Here is a 21,214-nt window from a genome sequence, read left to right as displayed (position 1 = left end):
AGAGCATCCAATCCTTTGTTTTATGTCAACTGTCACACAGATGTTTTTACTTTCATGTACAGCAGCACAGGGCCTAGCCTTCATCACCTCTGCTCCACTCAGCTGTCTGTCTCTCCTTTCTGCTGAACTTGAGAGCAGCAGCTGAGCCCTGCCCAACGCGGAACACCACACACCATAAACAAAAAGGCAGTATGAGACTGTTTATTTTTGTTATTTACTGATGTTATGAGCACTCTTTTCATTTCAGCTCAGTGTGAGAGTCTCGTGTTTTACTTTTTTTTTACTTTTACTTTTTTTAAGAAGCCTTCTTAAAGTGTGCACTGTGCAGCTGTATTATCTAGGAAGACAAAAGTATCAGATTAGGACTCAGTATCTGCAGTTACTCAATATTAAATGACTTGGATCGGGATCAGGAGCAAAAAAAGCTGATCGGGACATCCCCAATATTAAGTATAGAACATGTAATATAGAGATAAAAATTAAAGAAAGAAAAGGGATAAGATTGCTGGACTAAATTGTACATATATACCTGACTAATGAAAAGTCTGACAGCTGAAACTATGGTAAATGTTGCTGACCCTTTGGTAAGCCTTTCCTTGGGAGCAGTAACAGCTGATGGCCAACGATCAGCTGTTGCTTTGAAACGGTGCTGAAGAACCATCTCTGTGAGCTGTCTCCTCCTGCTCTCTGCCAGGTTAGCACAAATAAACCAGCAGCAGTAACTAACATCCAACATCAAATCATTAAAAATTCTCAACAATGTCACACCGACACTGAAACAGCTCAACTCTTCCGTTATTAATATCTATACACTATATTGTCTGTATTGATATTGTCTGTATCTATATCTATACAGCTTTGATTATATAAAATGGTTAAAATGATGGATTCAATTTTCATATTCATATGACTGATTGATTGATTAACAATAACCATTTAGTGACATTAGCCTTCTGATGCTAATAGTTAGCCCCATCACTGTGTGTTGGACTCTGTTCCAGCACAGAGCTCACACTCCTGTAGCAGGAGTCTCATGATAAACAGAGAGAAAGCAGGGCAAGGAGCAGCTGAGTCAATCAATACGCTTTTTGCAACTCTACAATGAAAAGAGATTTTGCCTGTTTTTAATAGTCAAATTTGCTGTGAAGTTGGAGTGATTCAACATAATAGCAAGGTTGTGCAGAATTCACGTTAATTGTTGCAATCATAACATTGCAATATCTTGGTGGGACTGTCATGTTCATTGAGTTAAAAAAAAAAACCCACGTATAACAAGACAATAAAGACTCAAGGATTACCTGCTCTGGATACTGTAGCAGGGGTAGCAGTGCGAAGGTGACTGATCTCAAATACCAGCCTCATGGTGGGGTTCAGAGGAATTCGCTCATTACTGGCCAGAGTCAGCACCTAACAGAAGCAGACAGAATATTTACACACAGTGTACACAGATATGACTGAAAATGAATGTGCTTTTGTGCCTTTTACACACTCTCAGCTGGGATTATGTCACCTGCAATCAGCTCTTTTCACTATTCTTAGCATTACATGCACACACTGCCATTTATCCTCTCATCCACAGAGTACAAATAGTTTACTACTCTCTTGCATCAGTGATGAGTCAAGTGCACATTTTCATATCTGAATGCTGATTTAGTAACACTGGAAATGTGTAACCTTAGTCATTTTGTTACTGAATAAAAGACTTAGTTCAGTTACAAACACACACGCTCAACTCGCTCACACCTTGTTGTCATCCATGACTGTGTTGAGTGACTCAATCCACATTGGATCAATGTCTCCATCCAAAACAATCCACTTAGGTCCATTGTGACTTACATTCGCCAGTTCACGCATTATATTAGAGAACAAGCCTGTGGGAAGAAAGAGTTCACATTTTTAATATTTGACTCAGGTCATTTAACACTTTGTACTGATCAAACGCTGTACTGTAGCTGTAAGCACCATCTTTCCACTCCCTGGTTGCCGGGTTGATGATGCCAAAAAGCTCGTCATTGGTCACAGCCTTTGGGTTGAGGTCCGCCCACACAGGTCTGCGCTTCATGTTCTGATAGGTCCTCTGGAGTGACCTCATCACCTGACTTTTGCCAGTGCCTGCGTTCCCGATCACAAAAACAGAGTGCCGCACTGCCAGCAGCTCCTCCAGCTGCACCACCTAACACACACACACACACACACACACACACACACACACACACACACACACACACACACAGAATGAAACATGTTATATTATTCTTTGTTTACATCATCTGAAGGACACTGTCGACATGGTATACACATAAACACTGACCCTTTTACAGGATAATGTGGAATTTCATGGACCACTACACTGGGCCACTCAGTCTACAGCATCCCTTTGTTAATGTAGTGGTTTATGGTGAATATAAAGTGATGCAGAATGACAGGGGAGTGTGATGCACTGCAGCACAGCGCAGCAGCTTAGTACACTGTTCACAGACTACAATAAATGACAGCAGTGGTCTTCTGGAAGGACAGATATGTGTACCCTCATTACTCTTTGTTTGCACACTTAAAGGGCCACTCCACCTTTTTGACACAACAAAGATCAGTCTACTGGGGACTAGTAGTTACTAGCTGTATGTCTATGATGACCAATGTTCAATACTGAATCAATAAAAAGACATTATGAAATATGTGAATAAATAAAATAATAATGCAATACCTATAAATAAATTCAAACAAAATGGGTTATATAAACAGTAAGATGAGTAATGAATGATACATTTCATTTTTCAAACTCAGCTCCATATTATGAAATTTTCAGAATGACCATTTTGTTTTATTTAATTTCGTAATGTCATCCAGAGACAGTCATAACATGAGCTGTAGCTTTTTTCTCAGTAGCGCACAGCCAGAGACATGTCTCAGCCCCATCTGTCTTAAATGACAGAAAAAGCTCATGACTTGTCAGAGTTCCATAGTAAATACTAGTTGTAAGTCTGTAGTGTGTTCAAACTGGAAAAGTGACAAAATAAAGTGTGCTCAAAACAGACAAGTGCAAAATAGCAAAGAATTGATTGTGGCCGCTGATAGCACCATATATGGCTTATCACTTGAAACTGATATCTACCCCATCTCAAGCTCCGATTCACAAAATATATTACGCTAATGATATTAGGGTGCACACATTCCCATCAGTTTTGCTGCCGAAAGCAATTTGCCCTTTTTTTGCATGTGATTGTAATTATCCATGCGGCAAAATTATAAATGTTACCTTTGCCCCAAGGAACACAAAAGGCAAAACAATGCCATAAAGAAACAGAAAACTGAAATATTCAGACAGCGAGCTACAGGTGCTAATCAATGACATGCAGAGGCATTCTTCAAAACTCCAGGAAAGGAATTCAAATGTGACAGCAAGAAGCCATATTTGAGGATTTACTAACCCAGTCTGTCAGTGTGCTTTAGTTACCACCAACTCTCTGGAGACACTAAGTATTCACTATAGCTGTGTGTGGCTTTTAGTGCTGATCTTTGTGAACTGGACTGTTTTGGCAATGAGGTTCATTTGCTTAGAAGGTTGCCAATTCTGCGCCAAATGTTTGCATATTTTATAATTCAAAGACATGGAAATAGCACAGGAGCACCAATATGTTATTTGCATGGCAGTGCACATGGGAGTGCATTTCACCCTTTGTGGGTGCTTTGAGAATTACACCATTTCTTTTTGTCGTATATTTTTTTTCCTGTAATTTGTGCAAGTTTAGCTTCTGCAAAAGCCTTGCAGTCCTTTTGGAAATTCATCCCCGTGTGTGCAAAAAAACCTCTCTCAAGGCAATACACAAAGGGAGTGGAAGAGCCACCCACAACTGCAAAAAATACCAAGAAATTTTAGATGGTGGTGAATTAATTTCAGAAAGAAAACAAAATAAACATATCAAATATATGACAGTTGCAAAAAAATTTGCAGTCTGATATTGGTTTTATAGTGCAAGTATCGTTTCCTGTTTCTATAAAATGGGCTAAAACACTAAAGCATAAGAATCAGTATATACTGTACACAAACAGTATGGACTATGGAGCTGGGACTCTGTGGGTAACCTGGTATTAGTCTAATGAAGAGCATAAGCTCAAAACGTCACTTGTGGATGTGCTAATAAACTGCACTTAAGGGAGCTACAGGGCTCCGACCTTTCTTCATGTTTTAAAACTGATTTTATGGAATAAAGCAAACAGTTATTGAGAGAAGCAGAGTTGTAAAATAAATAACAGACTTTTGAAAAGAACATTTTCCAAAAAAAAATTAGACTAAAATGATAATACATTTTGCAACAATACAATATGCCATTGTAAAAGGAATAAATAAAAGAAGCAGAATGAAAAATTAGTTCATATTGATTTTGAGCTGAGTACTAAAAATATACTACATTTTTTCATGATTATATGACAATGTTTCTCTGTTTATTCACATTATTACTTGTTATTATGCATTCAACATTTAAAACTTTGGCCCTCCATATTATTTCCAAGGGTTTCTTTTGACTGAGATAAATACCCTGATGATGTCAAAGAGAAAGTTTGCTAAAAACTGGGGACATGTACTTCATAGAGACATGGTTGGTCTAATAAAAATCAGGACATCTCTTAATCTACTGCTTCCAATTTGACTACTCTTTTCATTTCTTTTCATTTTATTTTATGCTATTTTAGCAAGAAAACTACATTTAGTCAAGTCAGTCAAAAAATAAATGAGTAAGTGGTTCATATTGTAACCCTTCCATTACATGTAGCATCATTTTAATATCTCACTACCAAAAACCCAATTTACCTAATTTCTCATCACTTTGTTTTTTTAATGTTTTTTTTTTTATCTTTTCTAAACAAATTATACTTCCTGAATTGTATTGTTCCCATTAATTAAATTGTGGGCGTGGTCTTTTTCTTCTTGTTATATGCTTCAATGCCGTTATCCTTAATACTCCAAAGAAATATTTCTCATCTTCAGTGAGCATTACATACTCTGTTTCTTGTAAAACTGCTCCTCAAAACTTAAGCAAGAGAAAAAGAGTAAAAAGAGTTTGCTTGAATTTCAGCGCAGTTTCTCCAGTAAGCAGGATTTAATGCTTCTCTACATTTGGACCCCTCAAAGTCAACCTAACACAATCACACTTGACATTTTTCTGACTGGCAGTGTAACATTTTTCTGTCAGTTCAGGTATGTGAGGTGACACTGTAGAGTGTGTAACAGAGAAAAGGGGAGAAAGAGAGATTTACACTCAAACATACAGATGGAGAGTTCGATCAATGCCATCGACCGGGCTCCTCGCGGCTCCTACTCCCCATCCATTCAGCCGGAGCGCAGGCGGCTTTACACTCTCAAAGGCCCCGGCTGATTACTGCTTTGATGTCGGGAGGACTAATGCTAGCACAGGCTAACGCTAAAGGTATGCAGACTCCCTCACCCCCCTCTCGTGCCCCACCCACCCCTCCATCCCCCCACCCCAGCCTCGTTGTCTGAAATCAAAAGGTTGGCCTCACAAACAAAGACAGTAAAAGTTCAGGCTCTGGGGGTGGATGGTTGTTATTGACCGCTCCGCCATTCTCACTCTCTCGCTCGCTGTGTTTCTCCTCCTCTTTGTTTATTTCCGTGGCTGTCTCTCACAATGTCAGGGTTAAGTGGCATGGTGCAGCGCCAGCCTCCATTGATGGAGTGTTATTATGTGGTTCCCGTGTCTATTTGACCTGAGGCAGATTGCACTTATTTCCCCTGGTCCTGCGTTCATCTGTCTCTGACATATAACTACTTCTATTGTGCATGTTCGTGTGTCGGTGTGTGTATCTGTATGTAATATAATGACTAGAATTAGGTCAGCAGCTTGGGCACCTGAACTCTCATCGCAGCCAACCGTTGGCTTTCTGCAATATTTGCCCGATTCATCCAGATCCTGCAGACTTGTTTGACACTAATGTGTATTTCCCAGCGGATCATTATGATGTGGGGTAAATAGCTTTTGGAAAGAACTACGATAAATCTAAATGAAAGTGCTACAACTGTAATATATGTCTAAATTGTTAAAGATGAAACCCCCATTTGGGGACTCTGCTCCTGCTTCAGAGACAACTTGTGATTGCCATCATCCTTGGCAACGCTTGTGACATTTCTAGAGTTGCAATCAAAACAAAATCTGATAAACTGTGGCAGACGAGCATGTCAGAGAGCTACAGAGGAATCATGTTTAACTTACCTTGAGGACAAAATTGTCCTCAGCCTGTAACTTCAAATCCAAAATAGACTGCTTCACATGCTTCTCAAAGTCCAGGTCTCGCTTCCTGGGGACATCCAGAGCAGGAAAAAGGTCTCCTATCAGCCCCATGAACACGGGCATGTCATCAGTCACGATTTTGGGGATGTTGAAGTCTCTTAAAGCTCGCATCAGCACCTGGTCCTCCGCTCGGCCGGGGTCACCTCTTTTCAGAGATCCGGCCACCACCAGGACTGACTTGATGGCCCGGAGGCCCCAGTCATAGTGGTCCTTTGAGAAAGGTCAGAGAGACATCAGTAAGTAGAAGAAGATGCACAGTTTCATAGCAGGGCGTGCAGAGCTGACAGAAAGACTAGAAAGGTGATTAGAAATGATGTGCTCCTGCTACAACCTATTCCATTTGACTATCACATTTGATCATGTTAGCATTGTTAGTGTAAGCATATTATCATGCTGATGTTAGCATGTAGCTCATCCCCACTGTAGCTAAGTACGGCCTCACAGAGCTGCTGGTGTAAATGGAGACTCTATAGTCTCTGGGCCTGTGAATCTGTGCATCCTAACCATGACTCTCCAGGAATCCACCCACCCTGAAAGATAAAACAAATTAATCGGAGCACTAATTCACTTACTTTATGATTTCAAGCCCCAAATAATATTCCTATTATATTCATGTCTAGATGGAGAGCTTCCAGTAGGATTTAGAGATTTTACAGTGAGCTTAATCCACTTTATAGTCTTGGATGTAATTCATAACATCAACATACTATTCCCAAAGAAACTTAGGATATTTTTCTGTCGCCAGTACCATCTCCTTCAAGCGCAAACAAGAGTCACAGACACAGGGCTCATTTATGCTCAACGTTACAGATGGAGACAGAGATGGAGACGGAGACCGATGAAGCCTCTCTGCATTCTTTTCATCCATTGTGCACATTTTCTGATAGCTTCTGGATATGGAAAAAATGCAGCAGTATCAGCAGAGACTGTGGGGGTAGTTTAGCATAGATTAAGCAAGAGACGACCGTAGGAAATGACATAGAAATTTAAATAATGGCAGAACAGAACAAATAGATAATATATAGTATTTAGTAGTAGAAATTAGTGAAAAGAATTCTTCATCCACATGTATACAATGGCTGCACAGACCTCTGCAGTCTACAATGCTCTCTCCGTTTAAAGGTTCGATTTTACCATTTCCTCCACCTTCTCCTTGTTTGTTGTTGTGTAAAACATCCGACTCTGCCCTCTAGCATTTATTGGCTGTATTTATGGCATTAAAAAGGACATATGGAAGTATGAGGGCAGTGACGGTAACGTTTGAAATGGATATACCTATTTTTGTACATAAAAGGACTATAAATGAGCCTTGAGGCTGTAAATGTTTTCAGAAATGTATTTTGTTGTGTTGTTCAGCTGTAAAGTTAGAAAGTTTTGCTCCGACTGTTGGGCGGTGCTTGGTTTAAGCTGTTTTTTTGACACTGCAGTCAAGGTCACAAACTTTCTCCCTTTACAGCTAAATGGTACGCTGAAATGTGTTTCTGAAAACTTCTGGGGTGAGAGGTTATTCTATTCTAATCCTTATTCATATTTGATTAATGCTGTCTAGTTTGACAGTTTGACCTCAGATCATGAGCAGTGATAGAGATGACTGACTGCTGTGTTACAAAATCCTCAGCTCTCATTAGTTGCTTTTTCTGCAATCCCAGAAGATTCTATCAAATTCCATTAGAAGCACTATGAGGAAGAGGGGGACTTTTTTTTCACAAATTATCTGTTTTATGTACTACTGTCTGGAAGGTTCAGCAAATATGCCAAAAATCTATTTGTATTGGAGTTATTAACTGTAAGTTTAAATAATCTTACTATCTGCTAAACAGTGAGCTTGTCTTGTATGATATTAGTTGTATTGGGACCGTCATGTATTTCCTGTCCAGAGGCAAAGGTCACATGTGTCTACCAGGTGTCTGTCACAGGTGCGTTTAAGGATCAATACAATCAACCCGATAGTATGCAGCAGTCCAAACTGCAGTACACACACAACAACAGCATTTTACTGCCATATAACTAGGGGCCACAAACTAATTAGAACATTATTCCAGCTCTCTGCAGACTCTAATAGCATGAAATACGTTTCACTGTACTCTCTTAGCATGCTCTGGTGTCTACTGCATAGTCATTTAGCACAGGACCAGCAGCAGAACTTATGTAATATTAAATCCACAATTATGAGCTACTTGTTTAACTCCAGAAAGTAGTTCTCTGAATCTGCACTTTCCATTGATTTGCAGTTTCAGCCCTTGTGAATATAGCTTAGAGAAGCAGTCTGTTCATTATCATTTGATTTCATTACCACTAAGTTGCTAATGTTGGAAAACCTGCAATGAAACTCTGGCAAACAACTTTAGAGCAGCCAAAAAGTATAATTAAGGTGATATTTAAAAATGTCACAAAAACTGGAGCTTCATAAAATCGCCATAAAAAGGAAGTGGTGTGCTGTGACACTTAAATGGGCCTGTGGTCATGGGAAATTCATCCAGAACTGAGGACTCATAAAACTGCTTACCTAAATCGAGGAGCTCCACTGTAACTATTAGTCAGCACTGCGAGTGATTTTATTGCTTTTTTAAATCGTTTAAATAAGGGCATGACATGCAAAAAAAAAGGACCAGACTAAAAAAGGATTAAAGAAAAAATTTTGATGGAATAACATCCAAACTCCCTGCAGCTTCTAATTCATATGCAATGTAACACTTTGCTCAGACAGTTAGAAAGTCAGCTCTTGTGTGGTGCCTCTGAGTCATTCTTTTATCAAAAGCCTCAAATATAAAAAAAGAACATTGTGTCACTTGTTCAGCTTTGAAGTGGAAATGGATCTGGCTCTCTCTAACCATATCTGATGTGTAACATCAAAGAAAACAGATATTACCTGTTTGGACAACAGCTCCTTACACAGTGTGTAGAGGGTGATAAACTTCCTGGCCAGGACCCGAGCGTCAAGGAAGCCCTCGGCCACCAGCATGATTTCACAGATCAGCTCAAAGTCTGGCACCACCATGGCACACGGTCTGTGGAAAAATGGTCAGAACTCAGTTGTAGGTGATTATCATAATCCCAGGTTAATTAATGCTTTGTCATCTGCAGTAAACACAATTTAATTCAAAACGTGTGTGGTCAAGTTAGCAGATTTTGAGAAAGCACACGCAGCAAACAGCAGAGTTCAATACAGCTCACAATACATCACAATTAAACGTGTCACACAGCTCCTCTCCAATATAAAGCTGGTTTATTCCCACAGTGCTGTCAGCTATCTTCCCTTAAGCCTTTAAAACCTGACCAAATTGGCTTGTTTTCTTTCAATAACAAGGGGAGAAGGCAATGAGCAACAACAGAAGAAATGACCAAAAAATTAGAAAGAAATTAGTAAAAAAAAAAAAAAAAAAAAAAGTACAAGAAAAGTTTCTGAAGATTAGGAACAAATTTTTTTTAAAAAATATAAAAATGTATAAATAAATAAACAAACAAGGGAAACCAGACTTGGAAAAAGTGCTTTAAAATTAATTTAAAAGTAATTCTCTACCATAACTTTAAATATGTAATTATGATTAATTCTTACCCTATGTTTTAGTTCAGTTCCCTTAGTTTAAATATAATTTTTTAAGTGTACTAATTTTGTGCAATTCGTGGTACATATCTTACCAAGTTAATGATTGTCCTTTTTTTTCATGTTTTTGAAAGAAATCAAATTTGCTCAAGGCTTAAAGCAGCACAAGAAAAGTGATGTAGCTTTTGGTTTCAAAGGGTTAAGTTAGGTCTACCTTTTCAGAGAGAAACCAATCACCTAACATGCTCTTTCATCCCCGCACACTGGCCTTGTACATGCACCTGCATCCAGTGTCTCTTGTGTCGGGTGGAATTTGAAATTGAGCATCGTGGTATGAGGATTTTTTTTTTGTTGGCATGTCATTTACAATCCATTAGAGTAAACAAAAGAAATATACTGTAGATTACCATGGATTCTATTTGTTGTTCTCTAAAAAAGGAATGTAATACTCTGAAGATTAGTTAATTGTTACTAGAAATTACTTTTGGCTATCCACAAATGTTAAAGGGTTGGTTCACACATTTTCTGTTGCAGGCTGTTTTCATTTTATTTGCAGAGGTTTTGTGATCACTGTCTCTGATAGATGTGCCTCCAACCCGGTACAATGCAGCTGAATGGGAATTTGTTTGTGGTGCTCACAGAATTAAAAAATTATATTTAAAACACGGATCAGCAACGTACATTTTCACAATCAGTGTCCTGGTTTCTGATAGAGTAATCCATGGACATAACTTTTAACAGTTTTTAGTAGATTTATTTTAGACTGAAAGAACAGTTCCAATACCGCCTTTTGCAATTTGTGCAAAACCCTTTCATTGAGTGAAATGACATATTGTATACTGTGGTGACAAATGCTATTGAAATGAAATAGTTGAAATGATGAAAAAGAAAATAAGACTGAAAATGGAATTTGATGTTTTGTACAGAAAAACAAAATAATATCATGTTCCCATCTATTGATGGGTTCCAATACTCTTCTATCTCCACACAAAGAAATCCATCTGTCTCTTCAGATTCTTATGAACTTGCCCTACTGTCCCAGCTTTCTCGGCTCTGTCCCAGCTGTCTCAGCTCTATACCCTGTATTCTGATTAGAATTTCTTTCTAACCAGAATACAGGGTATAGAGTTGATATTTTTTAAAACTTATATCTGCACTGCCTGCAACTGCTGGATTTTTTTACACCATTCATACTGTATAGATGTTGTGTCTACATTCTATATGTAAATACTCTGCACATTACTCTACACCATATAGCTTTTGCACTTTTGCATAGATGCTAACCTGTATTTCTTTGTCTCAGTACCTGCACTTCGTACAATGAAGTTGAATCTAATCTAATCTGCCTGTTTTTCAATCTATTTATCCTGTCAATAATCACAAGTTTTGTTATTTTGTAGAAAATGTTTCTGTCAATGTGCTTGTAATGTGTCTTGTACATTTTAGAGAAAGTATTGTAGTTGTCACTTATAGTTTGCAGCCATTTCCTAGTAAACTTATTTTATCACAGAGTCAGTTTTAATAAAGAAGCTCTTGAACTGCAACTCCATTTTTTTTTGTATTAATATGTTAAGTCCCACAATGTATTGATGGATTACACCTTCGGTTAGGGTCCAAAATATTTGAAGAACCTGTAGAAGCCCAGCAAATTGAATTAAGGCTGTGTGATTTGTGTTGGTCCTCTGACCTACCTGAACAGAGCCTTCAAGTTCTCAGGAAGCTCAGTTCTGCCAGCGTAGCCTGGATTCATCGTGATGAAGATGCCGACAGAGGGGCAAAGATTCACCTCCTCCCCCATGAAGTTAAACCTCTGCTTCTTGTCTCGAATGGCGTCCTGGATGCTTTTGACCTGCACGTAGAGAGGATAAAAACTTAATACAGCGTAGAATGAAATAGTATCCAACCTTAATATTTTTTTTTAGTAACAATCAAAATATGTCTGCAAAACTAGGTATTGGAAGTTAAGTTCTTAAGAGTCTGCTGCCATACCAGCAGCTCTGTGACACTATACTGAGGCACAGCTGTGCTCTGAGCTACACACTAATGCCAGCAGGCTATCATGCTCACAATATCAGTGAGAAGTTCACCGTGTTTACCATATTCATTATTCCATACTCCATATTTTATGTTGGCTTGCTATTATTCTCTAACTAGCACTTAAAACGAAGAACAGCTGTGGCTGATAAGGGATGTCATTAGTTTAGGAGATATTTGGTTATAAAGCAATGGAAAACAGAGAAAGTGCCAAAGAAAAGTTCAAAGAGTAGCATTTTGAAAAGAGCAGATTTTCAATGGAGGCAGAACCACATATTTGTCTTCCATGATAAAACTTTGTGCACTTATAACCCCACACTGCAACTCGACTGCCAACAGTTTGGTCTGAGAGCGGGTGTGTTATGCTTGTAGCATAACAAGCTAAGGCTTGCTAGCCTGCAACAGAGATGAGTGGTGAGCTACAGAAGTCTCGCTGCTTTCTCACTCCTCACCTCCCCATTTTTTTTCATTTTCAACCTTTATTACAAGATAAGGGCTGAAATGCTCTCCTTTTTATTCTCTTAATTCAAAAGTCTGCTGTTTTCTATGGATTTGGTGAATGTCAGGTTTGGCAGAGTGGGCTGCTCCCCTCAACGTGTCTCCATTTTCTAGTGCACACCGCGGCCCACAGAGTAATACTGCACAGATGATGATCACTGCTCCCTGCTGTATTTTGCACGCATCTCTCCCACTGCTGGGGAAGCGGAGGCAAACACTGCCAACCAAGTTGCCTTGCAGCACCTGTCTCTCTCTCTTGTTTTCTCTCCAGCGCAATGCAACGTTTGCCATATACAAGTACTGCCAGTTTCATGAATCTCCTGTGTAGTACGATGTATTGTCAATTTAATCTATCTCTAAATCTCAATAATTGTATTAGTTATAATAGGTTGATGGCAGCACAGCTCATATAATGTTACAAAAATAATAAGGTCTGCATAAAGGAAAACAAACAAAAAAAAAAAAACTAAATCTGACCCAATTCAAGCCAGGCAGAATATTGAGAAATTACAACCCATTGGGTCGGGCCAGGAAAATCTGGGTTCACACAAAGAATCAAAAGCTATACTACTTCCTCTGGCAACACTTAAGGCTTTCTTCACATGAAGGAGAACTCCTCAGCATCTGTAAACACACTCTGATGTGTAAAATCAATGGAGTTCCCCTTTAAGGGATCACCAACGTTAATACAATTCATTCTAAGGGAATGTCTGTCTGGGATGTCTGTTTGAGTAGATGTTATGAAATACATTTTTTTTCCAACTTTTTTTTTTTCTTATGAAGGCAGGGCAGCTACAGCATTTTTAAATGTTCACATATCACAGAGGTTTTCCTTCACAATAACCAGCATAACTAGCGTTTTTCTTATGCTTGATTAAATGCCTAATTGCATAGGCACCAGCATACTTAAATATCAAGTTAAGGATGCATGACAAGGCAGTACAGATTAAGGATGCATGATAAAAATCTGACCTGACCCTAGAAAAAAGGTCAGAAGATCACCAAGTCATTAGGATACATTCTCTGGGCCCCATAAAGTCACAGCAAAATTTCATGACAATCCTTCCAATAGTTACTGAGATATTTCCCTCCAGACAAAAAGTATTGGGCTGACCACTGACTGACACTAGGCAGATTTCCATTAACTCTCAAATTGTACAAAATGAAATTGCGAATATAAGAGACGCCTACGTGAAACAGGTTAATCTGGGTTCAGGTTAAGATCTTATCTATCACAAAGAAGTTTTTGCGCTCACTTTAGGTGGTATTTTGTAGGTTACATGATGCTATGACTATGTGCTTGTCAGTAGGACCTGGCTCCCTCGGGCACGATGCACCAGGCTCTACAAGAGATGTTACTGCATTCAAAATTTGAGCAGATCATCATGTGGAAGTTTTGAATCCACAATTCCCTTGTGAAATCAGGTAAGGGGCTTGCCTTTCCATTATTGCTGGTATAACATGCCTGCATCACCTTCAATTGGAAATAATGACAGCTAGTGCGGTGGCTGCAACAGAAACAAACCTGCTAATGTTTTGAACATCAATTGCCATGCTTCTTGGAATGTTATTGCAAGAGAAGAGCATAAAATCACTCAGTGGAAACACAGTCATCTTGCAACTGTGTTTTATCAACTTTTCGAAAATACCACTTATTTTTGCGCAGTTCTGTAATTAAAATCCGCTTACTGTCATCTCTAGAGCCACACCGCAACCACGGCTCCAAATTGTTCTGAAGAAACTAAAAGTACCACATTAGCACCACTATGAAAAAGTTTCTTATCCCGATCAATCACAGTCAATTAACAAAAGACACTACCGACTAGTGCAACTCTCACACATGATGTATCCTGAGAAAGTTTGGTTTCCCTCATTAACATATAATTAATATCACTCAGCACATACTAGAATCAATTTATAACAGCCTGTTAGAGTGGTATGCACTATGCTCCTCTTTTTTCAGGGACACAATTTCATCAATAACATGAGCGTGATATCAGCCAGGGTTTACTGGATGAACTGCCAAGGCTCTGCTTGTCTACATTATGATTGAATGAGATATCAGAAATGAACTTTTTTTTTGTGTGTGTGTGTGTGTGTGTGTGTGTGTGTGTGAATTGGCCTAAAACTCTGAATCCCAGCCTGTAAGAGGCTTTATGAATTTAACATGCGTGTGGTAAAAGAGCGTAGCGAGTCGACAGCTGGAAAGAGGAGGAACATCTCTTCATGGATGAGTACTCGGCTACAGATCACTCAGTCATACTAACACAACAGGGAGAGGAGGGGAAAATGCAAAAACAAACAGTGCAGCTGCAGCACATACACACACAAAAAAGGAATCAAAGTTTTCATGAGAACATCAATGGGGCTTGTTTTTCATGTGAAATGACAGCAGCCCACCTCTGCTATCCTACAGGGATACCAAAGGAGGTAAAACACCAAAAAACACATTTTTACAAAGTTTGAGAACAGACGCCATTGTGGAAGGTGTGATCCAGTGGGGTCACTCTTTACTGTCTCTGAATGTTCAGACAGGAGCTAGCAGTTTCAATATACTCACAGTCCAGGCCTGCATTAGCTGGAACAGAGGCAGAACTTCACCAATCTATCTCCATGTTGTTGTGTCTGGCGGCCTTCTGTTTGTCCCTGCTTTATTTAATGTAGAACTGGTCCCACCACCTGTGTTGGCAGACCCGCCTGGTAGCCGAGTATGTCGCCTTGCAATGCTAGCTGCCCCCACTTTAAGAGGATGGATTAGGTGTGTGTGTGCTGTGGTGAGAGATGGCTCGGCGGTGGCTCCACTGAAGCAGGCTGAGCGCTGGAGCGGGCTGCCAGCTGTCACAGCAGGAGTTTGACGCTCCTCTGTTCTCAAGGTCTACTTCTCCACGTATAAGCCACCGTGATTTATTATTCATTATGCTCTGCAACACCTATTCATTCTTCTGGCACTTTAAAATTCTCTAAGTATTTTAGGCTTCCACAGCTTACAGAAGAAGACTTTCATAGCTGCTAAAGAGAGAAGAAAGCAGGGAAGGGCAGAGAAGCGAGTGTTAAGTCGAGCGATGAATAATGATCCTTTGAGGAGCTCCACCTCCGTGATCATCATGATCATGATCAGCGTCCTTATCGACTGTATGCATTTTGCAATGACAGTATTGCACATGCATAAAGATAGTGACTGGGGCAGCAGCCTGCAGGATTTGAATTCACCAGAGGGACTTATGAAACCACAGAGAGAGGATCTGTTTGATCCGGGATAACAGAATGCAAGATAGCAGAAAAGCTAGCATCAGCTGAAACACACAGAATATGGCTGAGTCCCATAATCAAAGAGCTAGCTGCTGTAGGTCGCTAGGAGTATACATCGCTCAGTGTGGAGAGAGGAATTCTTTTGTGTTTTTTCAACTTAATGTGTCAGTACAAATGGCGTGAAGACATAGGCCGAAACGAAGGCAAAGACACTGCCATGATGATCCATTCAGTTGATCAGAGGAGCTTCAAGATGTGCAAAAAAGGACCATGTCAGGTCACACCAAGGTATAATTAAAATTACACTGAGGCTTGAACTTGCATTCACTGATTCTTTTAGCCACTCTCGAGCAGTGCAACAAGCTGTATATACACTGGCATATTATCACTTCATATGACTATGTCAGCAAACAGTTGGCTACACGCACATCGATCAGACACAGAGCAACGTGATCATTCATTGTTCCCCTCTTAAAGGGGACCTTATACCTATATACCTTCTTCATTGTTTTGTGTACCATTTTTGTGCTAAGTAATAAAGCTCAGAGTCCAAGCCAAAGGGAGCTCTCCCTCCCTCAGAGGACACTGCTCCTAAGCCGCCTGAAACGGCTCGTTTGAGTGTCAGTCTTTACTACCATAACTTGGTGACATCAAAATGTAACAAATTAATTATCCATACAATGCCCACCTACATCACTGTGACATTTCAGACACACAAGCGGTGTATCAATCACAACAGAATTTGAGAGAGTCAGCTGCCCAATCAGAGCAAATTGGGCTTCTCAGGAGGTGGGACATGAGCTCAGACAGACTGTTTTACACAGAGGTGCTACAGCTAAGGACAGTAAGAGACACATGATATAATTTTGAATATTAAAGCATGTAAACCTATTCTACTAGCTCCCTAAAATAGAAATATAACCCCAAAATTAAGCATAATAGGGCATCTTTAATTGAACAGACCTGGAGGGCCGAAGAATTCTTGTTCTTGAGTTAAGAAACGAGGCAAGTGTCTCGCTAATTCACTTGTCTGTAATAACAGCACAACAGTCGATTGTCTTTTATGGAAACTGCTAAAGTCAGCTGAGGATCATGCTGTCAGTTGGCTACCAGTTATAAACTGGAAAAATGAATTGGAAATGCTGAGAAAAACTGAAAAACACCCATGAGCAGCCATGCCTCTCTCTTGGGTACCTGGTGCAGGGTAACCCACATGAATCAAGGAAACTTAATTTCCAGTGAACGCCTGGATGCTCAGATTCACACTTATGTCATTAACAGCTTACTATAAAAACAAGAGCAGGACCGAACTACGCGTTTTGCACATCACTTCATTAGATTTGCCCTATGCTTAATTGCCCTTCTGCTCCTAAATAATCGTGCTGATAAAAAGAGGATGAAACAGGTGCACTACAAACCTTTACAAAACTAATAACTAAGTGTACCACGCAAGATTTATTTCAATATAAATATTGTGTGTTTCATAAAATAAAGAGATTTAATTAATGTATGAGTAAAACAAATAACATTTCTATAAAAATATCATAAATATAAAGTATCAAATTCATGAATACTCTACTGTACGAGTGGAAAAGGCAGAAATAGGAAAAACTGTTTTGGCTGCATAGTTCAAATTTGCTGGAGGCAATGTAATGTCACACCAACAGTGCATTTTACGTAAGTGGAGTGAGCACTACGCCGGACTATAGCCTTCAAATGCAAGTGCTCTGATTAATTAGACATGCAGTTAACAGTCAGCATTTTGTTTTAATGCAAACTCAAATACATTTGCTCCTGATGTTCTTCACTGCTGTTTTGGAGGAAGGAATTAACTGGAGCAACAGGCAAACCAGCTTTAATAGTGACTTTAAAAAAAATTCTTATTATATACTAAGTGCGGTGGATGAAATGTATGCCTATGTGTAAAGTGATTTATATAGATTGTGGATTGATAAATATTGAAAAACTGTCAGATAACTATGTAAATAAACCGGTAAAGAACCTTTAAGTGTTAATTTTGAGAATTAAATTTGGTGTGGCCGTAGCTGGTAGAATGAATGTTACATTGGCTAACCCCTCCACCAGGCCAAAACAGTAAACCTGAAGAAAAAACCTGATGCATTTGCATTGTCTGTGTTCATTCAGTGAATTTAAGTGCAATATTCACTGCAAATTAGCTGCGTTTTTTTTTTAAACTGAAAATAGCTGCCAGCCTGCTTGCTGATTAAAGCGGTGAGACTGAATCAAACATAACTACAGTAAACCAAACAACTGTAGGTAATAACTGTGGGTTCTTCACGAAAAGCGACACCCTTCCCATGTCATGTGGTCACTTGAACAAGACTTGGCAGAGACTTAATATATGGCTGAACCTGTCAATGTGCTGACAGCCTTCATTGGAACTAAGTCAAAGCTAAACACATTCCTTTTTTACACTGCCTACTCCACCCACTAATGACGACATACAACATTCTAAAACTGTTTTGTTTTTTTTTAATATGATTTTAAATAACCGTTTTAGCTTTGCATCTCTTTTCTGCACTTTTGGTATTTTTAATGTTGATTTTTTATTATTATTATTTAATAATTGATTTTGCTTTTTATATCTTAACTCTTTACTCTTTTATTGTAAATCTGTAACTTTTGTTATGTTTTTATAATTTATTGCTCTGTTTCCCTGTTGTATGAAATGTGCTATACAAATAAAGCTGCCTAGCCTGGCCTACCTGTCAGTACAAAGTAGTCCCAACAAAGACCCCCTAATCTGGAAACAGCTTTAATCGTCAGACCAGGCGGTTTCCCACCCAACCCAGCTACTTTTCATATGATTGTGCAGGTGAAGATACTTTTGGGTGATAGTTCTTCCTCCATTTTTATCAGTTAGGCTGTTATACTAAATGTGGAGGTCACTGAATTTGCCCCTTCTCTTGTCTTTTTAGGTAATTGAGATTGACAGGACACCGAGTAGATTCTGCACAAGATGATTTTACTTCTTACACTGAATCCCTTCCCATTGGCCATAACTGCTCATTCTTACCTTAGTAATAACAGTAAATGTTTACTGAAGCCCAGTTGTCAATTTGCAAGCTGTGTTTTGATAAAATGTCCTCATATGCCACCACACAGTAAAACACTGTTATCTTTTAATGCATATTTATGTGGGATGGACAAAAACCCTCTAATAAAGAAAAACACCAAAAAACTTTGCTTATTATAAGAGGCCTGGTTCAAGGTTCTGATTGAACTGTTTGGTTTTTAGTAAAATCTTTGGGTTACTTTATTAAGGTCATTAATTGGTAAGAAAATAAGTCAAAAATAAAATAAATTTAAAAAACATGAGAAAATCAAGGTTGTACACACACTGAGCAAATACTAATTACCCAAAAATTATTGCAGAACTGCTTTTGATAGTTTAGAGTTTTTTATTCAGAGTTGCTGTTATAAGTGCTGAGCAGCATGCTGGCGAGCAAAGGAGGCAGTTTTCCATCCTTGACTCTCAAATCAGATCAGAGAAGGCTCCAATTATGAAGAAGCTCTGGGGTGCAAAGGTGCCAGCCTTGGTGGATTAGTCTTATAGCTGAAGCAATTTACGCTTGCGATCGGTGATGAAGAGGCTATTTACTTCTGCTGTGCTGTTTTCAAGGGCTTATTTTCATCCCAACTTGATTTGGTTACACCACTTCGCAAAAGTCACACATTTGACTCCCTTGCCCGGGGATGAGAATACACACAAGCTGTGCCCACAATGACGTCTCCACCTGCATGGGATTTCAGGAGTACCTGAGGCTGATAAGTTGGACTTGTTCTTACCTGCACTGCCACCACAGACAGCACCTCCACCGAGATCCTGTTAAATTCGTCAAAGCAGCCCCACGCCCCCGTCTGAGCCAAGCCTTTGTAAATGTTTCCACAGGACTGGGGGACAGACAGAGAAAGGTAGACATTTAGATGGATACTGCAGGACAGGAAGTCAGTCAGTCAGATCATGATGAGGCGTGCAGTGAGGCAGGCACAGACGTATGCCAATTAGACAGAAGATATATGAAATAACATTCACTGCACTCACTGCTGTGCAGCACCACAGCAGGCTGAGAGTAGGCGTCGAGTAACAGGATGATACATAAACAAGGCCTCACACTAATAAAACAGGCTTGATGGCAAAAAGAGAAAGGCTAAAATGTCTCCCACCCACATTTTACTTTTCCCAACATCAACTTGAGAGCAGGTGAACAGCCCTCCGGAGAGCAGCTGGACCAGGATAAAGCAGGCAGCTGACTTTCTCTCCAATTACAGGGCCGAGGAAACCTTCTGTGACGCAAACCGGAGCTGACTGCCGGATTGATTCAGCTTGTGTGTGTGTGCATAACTGAATATGAGTAACAGTGTGGGGCTCTGATGCCAGCTTCTAGAGCCTGTGTTCCTCCTGGAGTATATTAGCACTTCTCTCTGACACCTTGCTGCCGTGTGTATAGCCGGGGGTGCTGTACGCCTCTATACTGTAATGATGCCCCTGTCTGGGGGAAGCGGGAGCAAGTCAGATCACAAGATTATGTTTATGTCTCCCCTGAGCACTCTATATGCAGAAAGTGTATGTGAGAGTGTATACAAGAGGGCATAATAAAGATAGGTGGAGGCTGGGCAAAGAGAGGGCATTCTGACAAGGTTTAGTTAAGAAATAACAATCAGGGTTTAACTAATCAGCTCTTCTTTCAAGGAAGCAGGCAACTGAAGATGAAAAGAAAAAGATGAAAAGAGAAGGGCATAAAGGTGGGATGACAACTTTAATGGCAAATACATACCATATCGCTGACAAAGGCAAAGATGAAAAGAAACATGCATAATATGGGCTGCTGTGTATGCACATTAGCTACCTGCAACATGTTCTTATCCCTAACGTGTCAAATATGGAAGCTGGTCAGTGGCTTTATGTCAATTTAAAAAAAAAAAAAAAAAACTTCTGTGGCCACAGGAAATGTAGGTTCTGGTAACTTCTTTAGATTTAGGCAACCAACCTGCTTCATTAATATGTATGTAATATGCAGGTATGTTTTTGGTATGTTTTTTAATTGATGTTGTTTTATCTTAATCTCTTATAATGTATGGTTTGGTTTTGTGAAGCGCTTTGTGACTCTGATTTAGAAAAGCGCTGCACAAATAAAGTTTATTATTATTATTATTTTATTGATTTAGTTAAAAAAAAAGATCATGGTTAGGATCTAAAAAAAAAAAGGTTGTCTGCTACGTTCACGAGAATGTGATGGTCACATTTGCCCTGTTATGTTTGTTACATCACGTAGTTTAAAAAACAACACATTTTGGTTTCACACGGGACACAAACAGTGGTCTCCTGTATTAAAGTCCTGTGTTTGTTTGACCTTTTCATTACCAAGGGTAGGAATCACCAGAGGATCCACTATACCATATTATCACGATATCTATATCATATTGCAACTTTAAGCATGATTCAATATGAGTTTAATTTTAGTATAATTTACAATTCTAATATTGTTAATTTACATTAAAAAAAAAAGTCACCAATTGGGGTCCTTGTGTCAATACACGCAAAATATCACAATACTATGCT

General features: G+C 39.3%; 1 protein-coding gene across 1 annotated transcript in view; it reads right to left on the bottom strand.

The window, feature by feature from the left end:
* LOC121958527 (dynein axonemal heavy chain 9-like) overlaps positions 1–21,214 on the bottom strand; it is a 168,262-nt gene that overhangs the window by 110,007 nt on the left and 37,041 nt on the right. The window contains exons 24-30 of the mRNA XM_042507493.1: positions 19,441–19,545; positions 11,541–11,698; positions 9,175–9,313; positions 6,228–6,515; positions 1,963–2,173; positions 1,744–1,871; positions 1,299–1,407 (exon numbers count right to left, since the gene is read on the bottom strand). Coding sequence (XP_042363427.1) covers positions 1,299–1,407; positions 1,744–1,871; positions 1,963–2,173; positions 6,228–6,515; positions 9,175–9,313; positions 11,541–11,698; positions 19,441–19,545 — 1,138 coding nt within the window. The remainder of the gene's footprint in view (positions 1–1,298; positions 1,408–1,743; positions 1,872–1,962; positions 2,174–6,227; positions 6,516–9,174; positions 9,314–11,540; positions 11,699–19,440; positions 19,546–21,214) is intronic.

This window comes from Plectropomus leopardus, chromosome 19, assembly GCF_008729295.1.
Source record: "Plectropomus leopardus isolate mb chromosome 19, YSFRI_Pleo_2.0, whole genome shotgun sequence".
NCBI classification, from domain to species: Eukaryota; Metazoa; Chordata; class Actinopteri; order Perciformes; family Serranidae; genus Plectropomus; species Plectropomus leopardus.
This window is presented reverse-complemented; position numbering and strand designations above follow the sequence as displayed.